General features: G+C 44.9%; 2 protein-coding genes across 4 annotated transcripts; one reads left to right on the top strand and one right to left on the bottom strand.

The window, feature by feature from the left end:
- Positions 1 to 1,711: 1,711 nt before the first annotated feature.
- Positions 1,712 to 7,322, bottom strand: LOC131887630 (coatomer subunit beta-like). The gene is made up of 8 exons (XM_059236261.1): positions 6,851 to 7,322; positions 6,564 to 6,737; positions 6,003 to 6,466; positions 5,749 to 5,833; positions 4,830 to 5,612; positions 4,340 to 4,753; positions 3,066 to 3,279; positions 1,712 to 1,946 (listed from the first exon to the last, which is right to left on the bottom strand). The coding sequence occupies exons 1-8, from the start codon at positions 7,064 to 7,066 to the stop codon at positions 1,837 to 1,839; spliced, it is 2,460 nt and encodes an 819-aa protein (XP_059092244.1). The 5' UTR covers positions 7,067 to 7,322; the 3' UTR covers positions 1,712 to 1,836.
- A 3,672-nt stretch (positions 7,323 to 10,994) lies between these two features.
- On the top strand, positions 10,995 to 18,296 carry LOC131888009 (DENN domain-containing protein 1A-like). 3 transcript variants are annotated; one of them, XM_059236770.1, is made up of 11 exons: positions 10,998 to 11,246; positions 11,346 to 11,534; positions 12,680 to 13,019; positions 13,586 to 13,845; positions 13,918 to 14,143; positions 14,226 to 14,510; positions 15,211 to 15,285; positions 15,694 to 16,091; positions 16,167 to 16,425; positions 16,659 to 16,838; positions 17,291 to 18,296. In XM_059236770.1, exons 1-11 carry the CDS (start codon positions 11,230 to 11,232, stop codon positions 17,972 to 17,974), a joined length of 2,913 nt encoding a protein of 970 aa, XP_059092753.1. In that variant the 5' UTR covers positions 10,998 to 11,229; the 3' UTR covers positions 17,975 to 18,296. The 3 variants fall into 3 exon arrangements, with proteins under 3 accessions (XP_059092755.1, XP_059092753.1, XP_059092754.1); XM_059236772.1 differs by lacking the exon at positions 16,659 to 16,838 and having other exon boundaries at positions 10,995 to 11,246; XM_059236771.1 differs by lacking the exon at positions 15,211 to 15,285 and having other exon boundaries at positions 10,999 to 11,246.
- Positions 18,297 to 18,648: the final 352 nt, after the last annotated feature.

Here is an 18,648-nt window from a genome sequence, read left to right as displayed (position 1 = left end):
GGGAAAGACTCATGGTGGTTGTGGGCACGGAGGTGGTGGTACCATCCAAATACATTGAGCTCCTTGGGGTTAGGATTGATTCCAGACTGGCCCTAACTACCCAAGCGGAACGCACAGTTGCTGATGCTAGAGGATGTGCAGCCTTGATCAGAAGGCTTTCGTACCATCTGCCAAGAGGAAAATACCTCAGAGAGCTATCGGCGGGCCTTCTGTATGGAAAGATTGGCTACGCAGTGGCAGCGGCCGGTCCAATCCGCTTGAATGATTCAGATGAGACAAAGACGAATTCCAAGCACATACAGGCTTCAATCAACAATGTGGCGAGAACCCTCTCTGGCAAAAGCAGGGCGGATCACATTAATGTTAGGAGTCTCCTATCTACCGCCAACTTGCCCTCGTACAACCACATGGCGGTGAGGGCGGTTGCTTTGGAGGCATGGAAGGCAAAGTTCAGCTGTGATGGTCCAGGTGGCTCTAGAAATCCCTTGGGCAGGATGCTTTTCGGCGCTGACTTCGATCACTTTGGTCCCAATCCTCGTCGCAACACCAGAGCTATGGACAATGGTAGCATTTCTCCTCCCCTCCCATTGGCGGCCGATTGCATGGTTCACAACATGTATAAAGTCTGGAATGCCTCAAAGGAGTTGAGGACTTCACAAACACTTCGAGAAGCTAAGGCGGCGGCTTCAGCCTTTGCGAGGACTACTCCGTTATGACACAAGCACTTTCCAAGTTGAAAGCCTTCTAACTTCTCTCGTGGCTCAGTTGGTTAGGGCGCCAACTGTGTCATACTGTTGTTACCGGTTCGAGCCCCGGCGCAGGCATCAAAGTTGAAGCCATCATTGGACTGTGTGTTTGGGGTTCACACATTCGAACGTCCCCCATGCCCTTTTTTAACATAACCTTTGACCTCGTTCAATTTAATTGTTTAAAAAAAAACATTGCATCTATACACTTATATAGATTTTCATATTAATTAACGTCAATTGTACTTGTAAGAATTGCGTACATGTAATCAATGACCAGCTACTTCTTAGCTGAATACATGTGTTTAAATGCAAAATACATTCGATTCACACACAGGAATGAGAGAGCTCTCGTATTGGGAGAGACTTAAAAAGTAAAAAGTTGGGATTGTACAGTCTACAGAGAAGGTATCTGATACTGTCTTCCTGAATCATTCAGGCACCGATTGATATAAGTACTCCACCCCGTGCCAGCCCCTAGAGAGCCAATATAAGAGAAAGAGACGCAGAATGCCGATTTCGTCGATTTTTAAAGTGATTTGGAGTGGATAAGGGCCAGTTGACCGTGTTAGACTGATTGGGAAACAGGGCCAGGGGCATGAAAATACAAAGAATTGTCAAGTTTTAGGATTCGGGTATGACTTTGTTAAATTCAATTTTCAAAAACATCTATTCAAATTGAACTCATATTTTTGTGGAGAGCCACGGAACTCGTCACCTACAATTGAGTAGCGCCCCATGATGTCTTGATATTAAAAAGTATACCCTCATATATTTTGGCATTTTTTTGGGCAAGGTACAGCCAGGGTATAATGTGCTCTACCAAGGCGAACTCTAAAGGACGTTTTGAACTTAAAAGAACTCCTCGATGTCTTCATTTGGATTGGGCTACGTGAATACCAGGACATATTCGCTTTAACTGGACTTGGGAGAAAAAGCCGTCGAAAACCTGATCAAAGACAGAGTAAGAAAACTGAAAAACTTTATTTCCAAACAAATCTTCATCGGCATAAGTTTTTGATAAGTTAGTGATAAAACAATTTGATAAACACTTCATCTTGAAGATTCCACACGTCAAGAAGAAAAACACTTAATTGGCGGTCACAATTGGTTTTTTGGCTCTCGTTTTCTGGCTAGTGTTGATCTTATCACCCAAACTCAGGGCCATTCCTTGAGATTTAGCCCGGATTCGGATATGGCCTGAAATGAGTTGGATTGTCGGTGTTTACACAGACGTTTTTTGTGAGGTTGATGGCGTGATAATGGTAAAGAAGGATCTGATGGGTATTTCACATCAAACGTTATTCACTTATATCTATTTTCAAACTTCACCAACAACAAACAGTTTCGCCCCAAACCTTTGGGACAGTTCTCGGCCAAGGCTTGCTGGGTTGCCTTGGTCTTGTGTGAAGACAAAAAATGGTCTCTAAACTTGTCCTTTGCCCAAGGAAATGCCTTGCTTTGAAGCAAGTGAATGAATGTATTCCTAATTGGAGTTCTCTCCTGAGACTTATTTGGAGAGACTCTCCTTACCCTCCACAAAGAAGGGCGGGGTTACCATATTTCCCCATTGCAGGCCACAATACAAAATATCTAACACCATGGTACAAGACGGGTGTTTCGTTCGAAACAGATGCATCATATGTTTCGGAACATTTGGAGGCGACTTTGATGTTATGCACCTGCCATGTTGAGGGTTAATCACGGCATCAACGATGAAAATATTTTCATCACTGAAGAGGATGACAACCTTGCCTTTGTTCTGCCTCTTTTGGGGAAAGTTCAGTAAATGTTTGACTCGTTTTAGATGTTCTTCTTTGCCTCCTTGTGTGATGAGGGTCTTGTCCGACCTTTTCCTTGAGTTTGCTCCAAGATCTTCCTACAACCTCGACATTGTGGCCCAAGAGGTCCCTTGGTGGGCACATTCCTGACAAGGTTCCTAGTGATCGTGCACCACACAGTTGTCTCTTTTGTCCTTCGACATCTTCTTTAAGATATCTCCTGATGCTTCAAATAATTTCTTTAGGGTCCTATAGAACATCATCCGACTGCAGTTTGGAGATCTGGAGTTGTCAGTTGGGTTGAAACCGCTACTTAAGAGTTCAACTATCGCCGAGAGCGTCTCGTCCATTTTAAAACAGATTTTTTGCTTTGTTTCCTGTTAAGCCTTTTTCTTTTTGTTCATCTCAACACATTGAAGTTTATGACGTCTAATTTTAAAATCACCATCTGGGTTAGGTAGTGTACGTCTTAAAGCGTTATATATACTGTAACGTTTGATGTGAATGACCCTGTAGTTCATGTGTTCATGTGTCTTACCTGTCACGGGGGAATCCGGCTTTTGGAGATTCTTCTCCAACGAGACATTGGCCAAAGCATCCTCGCCAAAGATGGACTTGGCGTAAAGATTGGCGGCCATGAAGCCACACTCGCCCAAGAGGGCCTTTTGCGGGGTCAAGCTCTTCATGTTCGTGTTCTTGAGCAAGACTTGCAAATAGTCCTGCAGATCGGTCAAGGTTGTGTTTACAGAGACCTACCAAATGGGAGAAGATAAATTACGCTGGGCATTAGTCGTTCCTCAATAAGAGGAACGAATTACAGTCACCATTATGTTGACCAAAAATAATAATTCGTTACACAACCATTACTGGAAAAAAAAATGTAATGGCGTTAATCGTTACTTTTCTTAAAATTAGATGACCAACATTTTGTGTTTTTTGCCACATCAAGACCATACTTTGCTAAATTAAGGTTTTCTCTTGTTTTAAACAGTCCAAAAAATATAAATACAATAAAGTAACAAAATATAACAAGATCTAAAACCAAGAGCACCCTCAGAGTAGTTATTAGTTAAGAACAAGCACACAATTTTCAACCCTATCAAACTCGAGAGTTCATTCGTCCTTTGGATGCTTCATAGTTCTTTGTCAAGGGATTAAATTAAAGTTCCAGTTCATTTATCCATAAAAGGAAAGGTTCATGTGGCATTGCATTTTACTAAACTGTCATAGTTTTACTCATTGACGTACTTAATAAGACACTCTTTAGACGAATAAGCTATTGGGCATATTTTCCTACTTTAGAATATTGTATTTTTATAATAGACTTTTTGAAACCTCTGAAATAAGTCTAATATTGTTCTTTGTCTCCTAGTTTTTAGTACGCCTTCAGTATTGAAAGTATCCTAGTAACCTCCCAAAATTTGTGCTGATTTCATCAAACAGCTGTTACTTAGAGGAGTCAAACAGCAAAAGATGGCAATTTCTGTTGAGCTTCAAGTTTCCTCAGATGACTGGCCCGTTACAAATACACTCTTTTAAAATGTAATGGGATTACAGTTTTTTTGTTAAAAAAAAAAAAAAAATGACCGTAATTTCGTTACTGCCGCCCTGACAATACATGTTGAATGTTCAACAGGTTTTTAACAAGATTGGCCCTAATTTCAAAGGCCAATCCGATCCAATGACGCAAATTTGCTGTAAAGTCCGATAGATATCATGCCAATCCAGGGATCATCAAGGATTTTAAAGCTAACTAAATGAATAACTGTACACTCTGGTGAGGAAGACTGCCATCCCTTTACTTGTACCCACCTTGTTCTCCCACTCGAATTCGGCCCACATGGAACGGAATTCGTTATCGGTGCAAGTGGCAGGCACGATGTAGTCCATGATGTCGATGTGCACGTCGTTGAGAACCACGACATTGCGATCGGCGGACGAGGCGTTGCCACAATCGTAGACAATGTTGCCAAAGATGATACCGTTCTCCGTGGAGGTGACCTTGACATTGGCCTTGATACTGCAAAAGTCCATGGGCCCCAAGACCACGGGTTGGGGTCGTTCCACCAATTTCAGGTCCCCGAGCGTGGCCAGTTCCAAGGTGCAGTTCTGGAGCGTGTCCGTGGTCTGATTGACGATCAGGACGTCCAACACGATGTCGAATTGGTTGACATTGACATAAGCTTCGGCATAGACCGGATCCGAGAAGCCCGTCAATTGGGTGATCTGTGAAGAGTGAGTGGGCAATAGACGAATCCTTGGGACCTCACTGACATTTGGCATTGAAGGACACCAAACTTACCTTGCTCAACTTGGAGGAGCTGAAATCAGCACCGCCCTCTTTCTTGGCCGTACCCAATGCCTGACTCAAGCCCATTTCAAAGATGTCTCCTGCGGCACTCATCTCTTGACCTTTGCTCAATTGCATGAATTTGATGGGCGAATCTGCTTGAATGGCTGCGGCGGCAGCCACCTTCTTGGCGTTCTTCTCTTCGACCTCAATCTCGGATCGAGCTTCGATCATGCCCAAGAGGGCGGATCGACAGTCCTTTTGGAAGACCTCGGCCACTTCGGGACTCTGCTCGGAAAGGACCTTCAAGCAGAGACAAATGCGATCCGCATCGTCCTCGGTGATCTTCTTCTCGGGCAACCCCGATCGTCCCAAATGAAGCATGGAGGCCAGCACGAGCATGGTCTCGCCCGTGAAGCGGTTGCATTTCTTGGCCTCGCCTTGACCGCCCCGACCGCCAACGGCTTCGGTGTATCGGAGGCAGAGCTTGGTGAGAATAGTGGCGATGGAGGCGGCGATGAAGAAATCCCCGTCCATAAGGTAACCTCGCAATGGAGGGCGGTCGCTTTTTTTATCGCCCTTGCCGCCGCCGCTAGATCCCGATCCGGTGGCGGGTGCACTGAAAGCGGATTGCGTGGCGTAAGTGCCATCAGCCGTGACCAACTTTTGTTGGGTGGGGGCGTTGGTGTTGGTCACGCTTTCATCGGGCATGGGCTCGTCGCCGGCGGCTTTACGCATTTCGTCTTCGACCATGGGGATCTCGCCCAAGCTCTGGCGAACCTCGCTCATCACGGCCTAGACAAGGAGGACGTTGGTGGGGTGAGTGTTAGTTGTACGTGGTTTTTATCCATGGTACTTTCACCATGAAAGTATCACTTTAATAGGTAAATCAGATATGGAGATGCGCCTACGCACATATAGGGTGACTCACCTGAATGTCTTGAGAGGACTGGCAGTACTCGCCCAAGATCCACAGAGCGGCTCGGTTGATCTTGGCACTCTGAATGGTGATGTAAAAACCCAAGATACAAAGCACAATATTAGACTAAAAACGTTTCTAAGGTTTCAAAAAACTGATAGTAAAAAAAAAAAAAAAGAAATTAAAATCAAGCATTCCCCAGTATTAATCGTGGATCTTTTCATGATCGATTGGGATGGGTTAGAAATCGGCGGGAAATGATGAACTAATCAATCACCTTGACAGCCGTGGGAGCCGTGGACAAGGTGACGAGCGTGCCAGCGGCTTCGTAGCGGACGGAGGCGCTGCTCGAGTTGAGCAGGTTGTAGATGCATCGGATGAAGCGGGATCGCTCTGAGGGATTAGCCAGACACACCTTGTAGATGAGCTCGACGATGACGAGTTGGAGGATGTCGCCAAAGTTGTGGACCTGCTCCAGACAGGAGCTCAAGTAGTTGAGGGCGCGGTCCTGGTCGGCGTGGATGAGCATCATGAAGGCGTTGCGCTTGCAACTCATGTCCTGCTCGCTCTCGAGGAAGTTGGCGATCAGCTCGGGCGCGTCCGGGATCAGGAAGTCAAAGTTCTTAAAGATGGTGAAGATGGCCATGATGGCGTTCCGCCGGACGTACGAGTGGCGGTGCTCCAAGCACGACCGAATGGTGGGCATCAGGGGCTCCAAGAGCTCGGGTTCCTGGATGCCAACCAATGGGGTTAGTTATTCATCATTCAATGTATTTCAATCGACTGGAGAAGGGCCTTCTTTTCTTTCTTTGCTTGTTATACTGTACCTTGAGCTTGCAAAGAAACCTGAGCGTAGATCCGCGAATGAACTCGTTGGGATGCTGGAGATCCTTGCGGTAAGCATCGCAGACCAGGATCATCTCCTGCATGAGCTTACCATCCGAATAGGTCTTGGGGCAAATCTCCCAGAAGATGAGCAACAACTTCTTGAGGGTATGATCCTACAGAGCCAATTCAATTCCATGGTAAATAATAGGTAATAACAATGATATGGATGGAGACGTTCAGTAAGTAAGTCCGTTGGATGGATGGATGGATGGATGGATCGACTTACTTGGGATGGGAGCACGAATCGGATGATGACCATCAGCAGATTGGGCAGCTTCTCGCCGTTGAGAATGAGCTGGATGGTCTTCTTGAGGGCTTGGATCTTGGTCTTGGTGTCGCCCTTCTCCAGATCCGTTCGCAATTGCTGCTCAGACGGCACCTCAAAGTCCGATGGGACGTGAATCAACGTGTACGAGGGCATCTCGCTCAACACTTGGGCCATCTTGCTTGAATCCAATATCAATCAATCTCAACCAATGGCTAAATATCACCCGCAACTAGAGATCTGGGACGGGATCAAAGCAATAGGTGGACCCTAGAATCCACTCCAGCAGGTGCTTTCAGGCCTTTGAGGGTTCAGGAAAGAAGTGGGAATGTCCTCCTCTCCTCTGGGAATCAGTCAGTCTCTGAGTCTGTCTGTCTCCCTATCTCACGAACGAATGACGAAAGCCAGGAAAATCTGAACATGACAACTCAACAACAAGGGTGGCCAATCTTACAGGATGTTTTCGGCCATGGGATGGGACTGTGCTGATATGTGGAACTGATGCACCGAACCAGAGTTCTCGACGCCTTGAATGAATTTCATCAAGATTGTGACTAGGCCATTACAATTGAAAAGGTCGATGGGTTTGAAACTATTCAATTAGCACTATACTGAAATCAAAGTTTAATAACATTTTTCTTCTTAAATCATACCGCATAGGCTCTCTCCATCCAGGGCTTGACCCGTTACCGAAGAAAAGTAACGCACTACCCCTACAGATACAGTTACCAATACCGTTACTGTTGCAGTCGAATGGCCTAAAACTGCAAAAATAACGCTAGAGCTCTCCAGTAGAAGAGTACAAGCATGAAAAGCGACCCCTGACGGGCGCAGCCTCCAAGATTCCAGAAGCCAAATTTTATAACAATGGAAAATAATCAGAACCATTTTTAGGTGACAGTGCGTGCTTTAATCCTGCCGACGCCATTTTTTTTTTAAAGGAGACGCAATGTCATATAGATTCTTTCTCCAGTGTTTTTTTTCCATTGTCTTTGTGTTTGAATTTTGGAGCAATTCAAGAAGTATATTCAGACATCGACGGAAAGATCTAGTAAAGCACCCAACTTCAACCAGTGTTGTCAATATATGTGTGACAACCTGTAAAGGATTCGAGTGTTAATTACCTTCCCCCCCTGAGACCACGAACGCAAACAACCGCGGTGGTCACTCGTCTTAGCCGACTCTTGGAATGAAGGCTGGGGGTAGGTATCTGTTTTAAAAAATACGATAGACTCTAAAACAATGTACGAAATCATCTCTCTTCAATAAAGGTTCTAGATCGTAAATCTCCAGTTATTTCAATATGGATGTCAGGTTCGTTGTTGGAGGAAAAGATTTCCAGACAAGACTTCAGCTTGGTGTTGACATTAGATAAAAGAAACTAGCATATTCAAATACGATTCAATAGCATCAAATATACGTAAACCATGACTTGGGCAATTTTCTCAAAAACTCAGTGCTATGTAGTTACATTTACTTGAATGGCCTCACTTGGAATTCATGTTTGAAGCTGGGTGATTTACGTGGACCTAAAATTGGTTCTGATTATTTTCCATTGTTATAAAATTTGACTTCTGGGATCTTGGAGGCTGCGTCCATCGGGGGTCGCTTTTCATGCTTGTACTCTTCTATTAGAGAGCCCTAAAAACACGTTTTATGGGAACATACAATGATTATGAGACAAACCAAAGATGCTATTGAAAAAGCAATAAACGGATGATTTGTTCCACTCTGCGTTGTAGTGCTGGGGCAAGTTTGGACTCGAGTCCACGTGCACTTGAGTCTTTTATTTGATTTTGGAGAAATTGGCCGAACTTGAATTTTTTGGAAAGGATTTTTTTTTTCTGGAATTTTGCCAGATGAGTCTTTTTGCTAGACCTGACTCTTGTAAAATATTCTAGTCTGGGTTCGGGGCATCCAGCAAAAAGTCAAAAAATCAAAGGACTTGCATGGGTTTGGCTTTTGCCGGACTTGCTCCACCTCCACCCATCCTATCCAAGGTGCTGGATTACAATCATTGTGATCCTTTGATCCTGCCAGCTCAATCAAATTCTATTGATGTATAAATATTATTTTAAAATAAAAAATCACCTTTTACAACAAATTTCCTACAAGCTGTGAAGACAGATCAGCAAATGTATCACCCCAAATTCAAATCAAAAAGAAAGTTTGGTTCTTTGGTCTTAGTGATAAACTAATTTTCTTCTCATAAGGGTGCTAATTATTCTATAAAGGAAATAATTTCCTTTTTTTGGTTTGGGGTTTTCCTGGCTTTTCTAACCGCTACACTGAATAATCCCCAATATTATTAAAATGAAAGGTTATATTTGGTCTATTTTATTAGCAATGGCATAACAGTACCTTTTAATCTTTATAAAAAATTGGTCTACCAACGCATTTGATAAGCCTTATTGGCTTATAATTGTGGTAAAGATTGCATCAGAGTTTCAATCTAACGCAATACCAAAGTTTTATAATCACTAGTAATGGGATCAAATAAATTTTCAAAATTAGGATTGTCAGAAAACGTGGATAGCGAAAGCACCCGCCTTATTCCATTGCAACTAAAACACTTCGGTTTAAGCATAAAAGCATCCCTGGTTTGACGGAAGAAAAATCAGGTTTACTTTTACAGGCTGACCAACGGATTTCTGAGATTCCACCAGTAATGTCGTATTCTACTGAAAATATAAATTGGTAGCCCTGGCTTCAACCTCCCGTGATTATTAATTTGATCCCCATCATTAATAATCACCCAACTAAAGTACTAAAATCGGGCTCCAAAAATCGGTTTTAAGTTCTACTCTGTTCTCTCTCGGGCTCCTTCAGTGTTCAATTTGCTGCTCTCAAACATTCGAAGGGAGTATGTAAGGGCTGATGTAGTAGCATCCTTTAAGTCAGACTTAGACAATTTTTGATCAAAATACCTGATCATCCATACATTCAAGTGCTTGCCAGATCGGCCAACACTAATGTATTAGTGGATCACATATTCTTTGAATGTAAGCAAAAGTAAGATTCATACCTTTTTCCATCTTGAATTGCTGGGGATGTATACATTTTGCTAATTAAATGACAAATTCAATATATGCCCCTGTACAGGTTGGCTTGAATGTTTGTCTCCCTCAAATTGCTGAATGTCAGGAGTGCTGCACTACATTTTTCGCTAATTTCCTTCACTTAACATGCCCTGCTATCTTCGAATGAACTTGTTAGAATGGATATGATCGGTGTCAATCATTTTATCTTTGGGTCCTTAAATAAAGTTGAGGAGGTCACGCTGACACCGGCCTGTTCCGAAATATCGTTCCCCGGCCGGCCTTGAGAGATTCAACCTGCAGGCGAGTGGGCACAATCAACTGGGGACTGACCCGAGTCCTCCTCTCCTTCTATTCTAGTCTCGCCAGATATTAAACTTCGAACTTTCCGTAGGCGGCTGGGCGCAACAATTGGGCCTGTCATTCAATGAAACGGGCCATGGGATATACTAGCAACCCTCCGAAATAATAAAACTTGGTTCTTTTAAAGTCAAATTTGAAGCTTGGCAGTATCGAATTGCGTAGCCACTAGACAAGCGACTCTTGAATGCATTTTCCAGCTTCTTAAAACTAGTTTAAACTTAGAGAGACTGTGCCATTGGTGAAAGAGGAGACTTAAAGTTGGGTGACTAGATGTAGGGGAATGACTCAAATTTGAGATACCTTTTTTTTTTGTTCAAATTTAGTGATTAGTTCCATCTTGGCTCGATCAAGGGATTTCAAGATATTAAGACTTTTCTCTAACCTATCGACCAATCGCGTATGAAATAAATGGATCTTCTTTGAATTCAATCCCATAAAAGTTTTAAGCACATAGCTTTGTTCGTTGAGTTGCAACACAACTTCCTCTGATTTCTCTCTCCAGGCGTGGATAAAAGGTTCAAAAAGCCACATTGACGGTCTTTTTTTACCAACTCTATCGTTGAATATGTTTTTAGGCTTTTTCATGCACAATCTATGTTATTTAGCTCCAAAATAAGCCTGTCTAGCGTTTTTGCTCTCTGATCATATGGTCACCCGTAAGTTGAACCTGCTGTCAGTCTGTCAAACAGTCCAAATTTGTCGAATGAGGCTTGTCGTCGTTCTCCGTTTCCCGTGATCCGTGATCCGTGATCCGTGATCCGTGATCCGTGATCCGTGATCCGTGATCCGTCGCTTGATCGACTCGTGCTCCTCGCCTGGTGGAACGGAACGAGCGGTCCTTACCGGATGTCTAGTACGAGCCGTGGGATCCGATTCAGTCGCAGACTTTGAACATGTCCGCCGCCTTGTTCCCTTGACCCGTTGGAACTCCCATTCAGCATGGGCGGTCGACTTCGGTAAGTGCCCCACGCCCACTCACGCCACCCATCGATCATTACCATTTGAGATTCACCGTCTAATATTTGAATCTTTGGGTTGTGCTGGTCATAATCTAGGCCGGATGTGCATCGGGCCTTTGAATGCTTCGCGGAGGTGTGTGCCCCGGATGTGGGCGTGGAATCGGGAGGGGCAAAGGTGGGCCTGGCCGCCATTGCCCGCACCTTTCCCACTTGGTACAAAGAGCGACAAGCCGATCAGTTGAAATCTGTGCCGCAATTCGTGTTTCCTTGCCAAGGCATCGCCACGTAAGTATTGCATTCAATCCACACCAAGTGTTAATCCGGATTTCCCGTTTGATTTCATTCTGATGGGATAGCGCATTCAGGAATATGTATGATCGATTGCAGAATCATGAGTTGTAAAATTGGAATCGAATCCGTAATCACCCGTATGCCGGGACTGGATTACCTTTTTCAATAGTTGGGAAATTTTCGTGCTCATCATCCCGGAACGATTAGTTATCACTTTGAATACATTTCTGAATGTAATTTGAGCTCAGATCAAACATGTGCATGCCTAAAAGCAGAGGAAGTTTTCTTCAATTATCCCAGAGGAGCTTCATTTGTTTCATGAACCATCAGTTCAACCCGGCCAGGAAGTCAATGTTTGAAAAATCTGTTGGAACTCTTTCAAGAAGACGTAGCTCAATGATCAATGTCGATCTCATAATAGTCAACGAGACCTCCCAGATGCAGAAATTGTTCAGTTTCAAGGAAGGCATTTGAACCACCGTGTGCCGGACATGCATCATCACTTGATTTTGGTTGGCCATGGCTCAACAGTAAATCCAGCTCAAACACGATATGGTTCCGATAGCTCTATTGTATAGGAAATTTAGGTGAATTTCTGGCATCTTGGGTGTCATAGTCCAATGCATAATAGCGCCAAATTGGTGAACCTGAGACTTCCATTGACTTCATCAAAGGAAGTCAATGGACCCAACATTGGGCGTGACCGCCAGGTGAAGTCGCTGCAAGACTAGAGAGTTAGTTGGCGTTGTTTTCGTGCCCAATCCGTCCAGATTTGATTAGTCAAGCACACTACCAGCTGTTCCTCTAAATGGACGGGCCCAGTTCTAATCGGTTGAGTTTGCACCTTGACAAAAAAGTCGCATTGACAGTGGCATTGACTTTGAAATCCCAACGAAAAAAACCAGATTCCCAATGAGGCCATCCAGTCTTTCGCCAGAACGTCAACTTGAAATTTGGTCGATTATGATCTCTGACAGATTCAAAAGCCACCCAGCTACATTTCTGCCTTAGACACGCTTCTCGTGCTCATTCATCGATTGTCAATGTTCCATGCATTGACATAAACACTTACTTCTCAGAGGCGATCGAGGGACGTTTTATCATGATAATGCTGTAACATCTTCTGTTATCTCTTGAAGCGCCACGGTGCAGAATTTCTCGTTCGTTCTGACCAATCTCGAGGCCCAATGGACGTTCGGGTTCGTGCGCCACTCGCCCAACGCGGACACGGCCCTGGTCATGTTGTCGAGCCTGCCTTGGCACGAGACCTTTTATCGCGTTTTGAACCACGCCGCCGAGCTCACCCACTCCCAGGACGAGGGCGAATTGGAGCGGTTCCTCGAAGCTGTGTACAAGGCGCGCCTGCCCGACCCGGGGACCGTGTTTCATATCTCGTGGGAGGCCACGCCCAATGGCAGCCGACGGGACTTCACGTGTCCAATCCCCTTGGAACACGGATTGCCCAGCATACCTGAAAATGTAAGTTTCTCGAGGGAAGTCGTTTTGGTTTTGGTAAGAGCCAGCCAAAAGATGAAAGCCACCCAGAAGTTAACAATTGTCAAATTTTCATTTGAATTATGTGTTCAATGAGAGAAGTTACTCTAAATTCTTCTTTGATACTGTGATACATGTTCAATTGTCAGTTGTGATAGATCCCCGTTTTAAATGAGCGAGCAGCCAGTTTTATATTGTCAAATGAAACCCAATACGTCGTTGTTCAAGTTACAAAAAAAAAAAAAAACAGCCTCGAATGGAAAATGTTCACTTGTATTCAAGGTTTGTTCTTTTTCCGCCCATCACATTTTGTTCGTCTGGCTCAGACTGAGTGCATTTTCCATGCTGATACTTGATAAAGCAAGTTTGTAATGCAATACATCTGTTCCAACGGAATTCGACATGCTCTTACAAAGTACGAATGATTCGATCACCCCCAAAACCCGAACCGTGCTTGTCAAATTTGAAGCCATCCAACGGCTAAGTTACAGCAGGAAGCGTTCGTCCCATCTATCTTATTCGTTCCACTCACTCTCGTGTTTGTTTTACAGAGGAATCTCACAGAATACTACAATGCCGTGGGCATTCATAGTATGTTGGTGATATTCGCCTCGATGCTCTTTGAGCGGCGCATCATCGTGACCTCGAAGCGGTTGTCGCGGCTCTCGGCTTGTGTCCAGGCAGCCAATGCCATCATTTACCCCATGCATTGGCAACACATCTTCATTCCCGTTCTTCCCATGCAACTCATCGACTACCTCTCGGCACCCATGCCCTTTCTCGTGGGCGTGCCCGCCCCTATCATGGCCAAGTACGGACCCCATACCCATTTGCGGGGAGACTTGAGCGCGAAACAACCCTTCTGACTCGTTCCTTTTTCTAGAGTGAAGTCGCACGAATTGGGCGAGGTTGTGGTGTTAGATGCGGACACCAATGTGATCCGGAGTCCGTTCTCGGACCTCGAATACCTTCCGTCGGAAGTGACGGCCAATCTGAAACGCAGTCTCAAGAGTCATCGCAACTTGCTCGGGGATTCCGTGGCCCGTGCCTTCCTGCAGGCCTTGGTTCATCTCATCGGGGGTTATCGGGATGCGCTCAAGTTCCGTCAGGTATTGTTGCAATTGACACAAGACCCTGTCTTGATCGTTCAACTTGGAGTTTCACCCATGCATGGTTTGTCGTTGGTTTCAGGGTGAGAAGATTACCTTCTCGGATGATGCATTTGTGAGCTCGCGTTCGGGGACGTTGCAACCGTTTCTTGAGCAAATGCTTCAGCTCCAGATCTTCCGACAGTTTGTGGAGGAGCGGTTGACCATGTTGAACACGGGACGAGGGTTCTCGGATGAGTTCGAGGACGAAGTCATTCGATTCCAAGAGGCGCAGAACAACAATAGTAAATTGAAACAGCAATACGCCCAAATCAGTTCCTCGGTGAAGAAAGAGGGCGGGGCATTGGTCAAAGCCGTAAGGAGCAAGGTAAGCCTCTTTGTGTATGCGTTGATCTTCTTGTAGAAGGGTAGAAGATTCGGAAAGCCCAAGATCAAATTCAAACAAAATGGATTCAATTCAACGTTTATATCCATATGTGTGGTAAGTGAGAAAATTGGACGGGGAATTAGAGCGAGGATATGTTTCGTTTGATCATGAACTTGAAACTATTCTTTATCCACGACATTTTTTACAGGGTGTAATGAAATTAAGCGCCTCCCTTCGTGCCTTCTGAAAATCCGTTTTGAAAAGTCGCTCTCAATGAAAGCCTGAAATCTTTGAGCGGGAATACACCTTGTCAAAAGATCTTAGGAGGCCCTTAATTTTTTTACATCCTGTAAAGTGATGAAAATATGAATCAGTGAACCTCATGTTTATAAGCTCCAATATGTAATTCATAATTTATTCTGAACCAGATCAAGCCAAAGAGCTCTGATTCATCTACTTTCCTTCCAATTATCATTTCTTTATTTACCCCCTTAACTCTCTTTGTGAAATGTGCGATAGTAGAATCCGGAGAAAATGGGAGACGCATGAGAAGTATGCACCGCACACACCATGTCATTGAGAACCATGTTGACGTTTAGATAACCGACAACACTTCGCCCACTTCTTCTATTATCCTTCCCTTACACACACTCTCTATTCCTCTGTTCGTAGTTGAGTTTCTTTCTTCTTTATTTCTTAGTTCTCGATAAAGTCGAGACCGCGACCTCAATCCGCACTCAATCAGTGGGCTACCTATCACGACAAGTATAAGTCCGTAAGCTAACCCAAGTAATACAACCAACCAACCAACCAACCCACTTACTCTTTGACATTCCAAAGTAACATCTAGTGTATACGGCTGTCCTCCTCTTCCGCTTAGAGATTTTACTTCGGCTATCATCCAACACTTGCAGTCCTAATGGTATTGGTGGGTGTGTGGGATACGATTTGGGTCAGAATGTAACAATTCACAAGCGATATTGATTTTGTCGGGCCATCGGCCTTCGCGAATTGTCTGTGATCCAGGCAACTGGTTCTGGTGTGGGATAGTGCTCTCTTGTTCTACTCTCTGTGTGCTTTTTCTTTCCATTATGAAGTTGATCAGTTAATATCGCGCTTGTCCAACGGGGCCGGGCCATCTTGTGACCAGATTCCATTCCAACACCCGCTCTTTGCATTTCAGACAAATCCGGCCGTCAAAAGTGCGGTCAAATCAGTAAAGCATGGGAGTCGAGGCTTTTCCACCAAGAGCAAGTCCGCTTATCGTGAGATGCGTTCCAAGATGAAAACCTCGAGCTCAAGTAGCTTAACACGAGAGGGAACGCTCCAACCGAATTCTGCGCCTTCATCGCCGGTTCTCGGACACCGCGCTTCGTCTTTCTCGAGCATGTCTTCTATCGGCTCATTCACGTCCACGCAACATATACCTTCAAGTCTCGTATCATCGGCCACGCCCCCGGTCAATGACAGTGGGAGTAGCCAGGGTAGTAGTGGATTTGGGGGCGGGGTGTCTTCGCTAAGTGGGAGTGGAGGAAATCGAATTCATGGCTTGGCGCGAAACAACACGGATTTGGGCTTTGGGTGCGTTGGGCTTGGCTTTACGAAATTGAACCCGGTGTTTCTTTGTTATCACTTGTTTCTCTCTTCTCCCTAAAGGCGTGTTCTCAAGTACGAGAGGTTCGACCCCCCTGCATTGGCAGGGGTGCCGAGGAACCCATTCGCTTCCAATAACCCTCACACCCAATTGATTGCGGATCAAAGTCCCGAAATGGAAGGTCCCAAGCCCTTGGATTTAGATCTGATGAGTGACTTGCAGGACGTGATATTCAAGACCAACCACCTGAACAATAACCGTGAACAAAAGCAGCACCCTGTCAGTGTATCCACCCCGCGGGCACCACCCATCAATCGACATGTGAGTCCCAGTATAGAACATAGAGCGAATAGAGAGGAGCAGTCTCTCGGGTACCGCACGATTGTAAACATGCATGGAATTCCTTACACATACCTATTTGATCGTCCTCGTTCCTTCTCTTAAAATACTTGTTTTGACCATCCTGAACTGGTCATGAGCAGAGCGTTATAATGTGAACGTACTGAAGCCCGTAGTCTGATTGTGTCTGTACTTGCGGGTATTTGAACTTTCAGTTGAAACCCAACCTCCGACGAAGTCTGGCCTCTTATGCCTCGGCCCCTTGCCTCGAAGACTCGAACTGCTTCGAGTACGAAAACCAAGAATCCTCTTTCGAGGATGACACCGGTCAATCTGACAGTCCCCCTCCCAACGGACAAACCTCGCACCCCGCCGTGGCACGGCAACACGCACTTGTAAGTTTGATCACGCCTATCCCCACGCCCCCGCCGCGAAGGAGGAGGGGTCAAAATCGACACGGGCTCATTGGGGCAACTAGTAGCACTAGGGTGATCAAGGGACAGGTGAAGGTGGTGATGGTAATACCAAAAACTAGTGAGAGTGCACCGGAATGACGTGGATAGAAGTGGATTAACTTTAGCCTGATATGATGTCTCGTTTTATTTTGCATGGATTGATCAAGGTCTCGAGTATTGCTGTTGTGGTTGCTAAAATAGGACTGAGTTTTTCTCGAGTTACCGCACTTGTCGAGATGATTCTCGCGTTGAAAAGTCCTCTGGATTTATGATCACAAATGAAATCTCGAGGCCCTTGGCGAATCACTAACATCACAGTGAACCTGGTTATGGCACCTTGGACACGGCAAAATTCGACCATCTCCCTATAAATAAATTTCTTTTTCTTCTAGGGTCCCGAAAAGGCCCGCAAACCATCGGCTGGTGACCTTATCAAGCTCGATTCCAAGTCCTTCGAAGAGGAACAAGACATCTTTGATCCGCTATTCCAGCCCACCCCCTCGGGTAATCATCAACCATCCCCCCAGTTACCCATGCCCAAGCCTCCCAGTGCTTCCACTTTACCCCAAATCACGAAATTTTTCGAACAGCAGGCTCATCAACCCCCCAACCATAAACCCTTACAGCGCTCATCTGGCCCCAACCATAATCCATTTCATAACCAAAATGGCAATCCTGCCGGACACACAGCATCCACCCTTCGACCTCAAGGAGTGATGCCCCATCGAGCCCTCTTCACGAAATCATCGGATGATTTGCTCCAAGAATACGGCATTGACTTTAATACCCTCAGTGTGGCCAGTAGCGTCGGCAATTTTAGTGACAGCACCACTATTACCCATAGCGGTGGTATCAGTAGCAATAATAGCGGTAGTGGATCGAACTCTAATAATGGGCATCCCATGAGATTATTGACGGCTCAGGGTTCCAACCCGACCAAAGATCCGGGTCTGGATCCGTTCGCGGATCTGGATCCTTTGAGTGCCAAACAGGTGGGCCCGCCCCAATCTGTGAATCATATGCCCTTGGCTCCGCCTAGAGGCATCAAAAAGCAACATTGGACCACTTTTGAATAGTAATTTGCGGCCAAGTTATGCAAGACACACAACATGGAGAAGGGCCACCGTCTGTGAATGGTTCAGTTCATTTCTTCTTTTTCTTGCTAAATATTTACATTCTCGTTGATGATATGTTTTCACACCAATTCTAAATATCTCCTTCCCCTGTTCTTATTTGAAGTTTATTAGTTCTTTTCTATTACCATGAGATTGTCATACTATCGTTGAATTGTCTTAAAAAGTAATTTTCCACATTCTACTCTCATTATTAGTATCATTGAAATATCCCAAACCTGAAATGGTGAACACTGTGATAATAAACCAGTCCTTTGTTATGAAACCTCCCAAAGTCATTTTCTAGCTCGTAGTTTTTCTGTGCATTCGTCGAATATTTCTGCAAAATCAGAACCACGCCCAGGGTATTATATTCAATACGTTTGATAGGGCCAATAGCCATATGGGTAGATTGGTAGAGCCCTATTGGTAGAGCCCTCACTCTCCAATCTGTTAGGCCTGGTTCGATTCCGGATTAGCCGAGTCCCAGTTTCTTTGCAGTATTTAAATTAAAACCTGAGCTGATGCTTCAACACTTTCAATGAGAAAATCTGAGGTCATTCCCGAGGATGAGGTAAGATTTAATGTTGGCCAAGCAAGAGAGCTTGCTGTCCTCTGACTCGTAACAAGCAAACTAA

Source organism: Tigriopus californicus, chromosome 10 (assembly GCF_007210705.1).
Source record: "Tigriopus californicus strain San Diego chromosome 10, Tcal_SD_v2.1, whole genome shotgun sequence".
Lineage (NCBI taxonomy): Eukaryota > Metazoa > Arthropoda > Copepoda > Harpacticoida > Harpacticidae > Tigriopus > Tigriopus californicus.
Note: the sequence above shows the minus strand (reverse complement) of the source record. Positions and strands in the feature narration are given on the sequence as shown.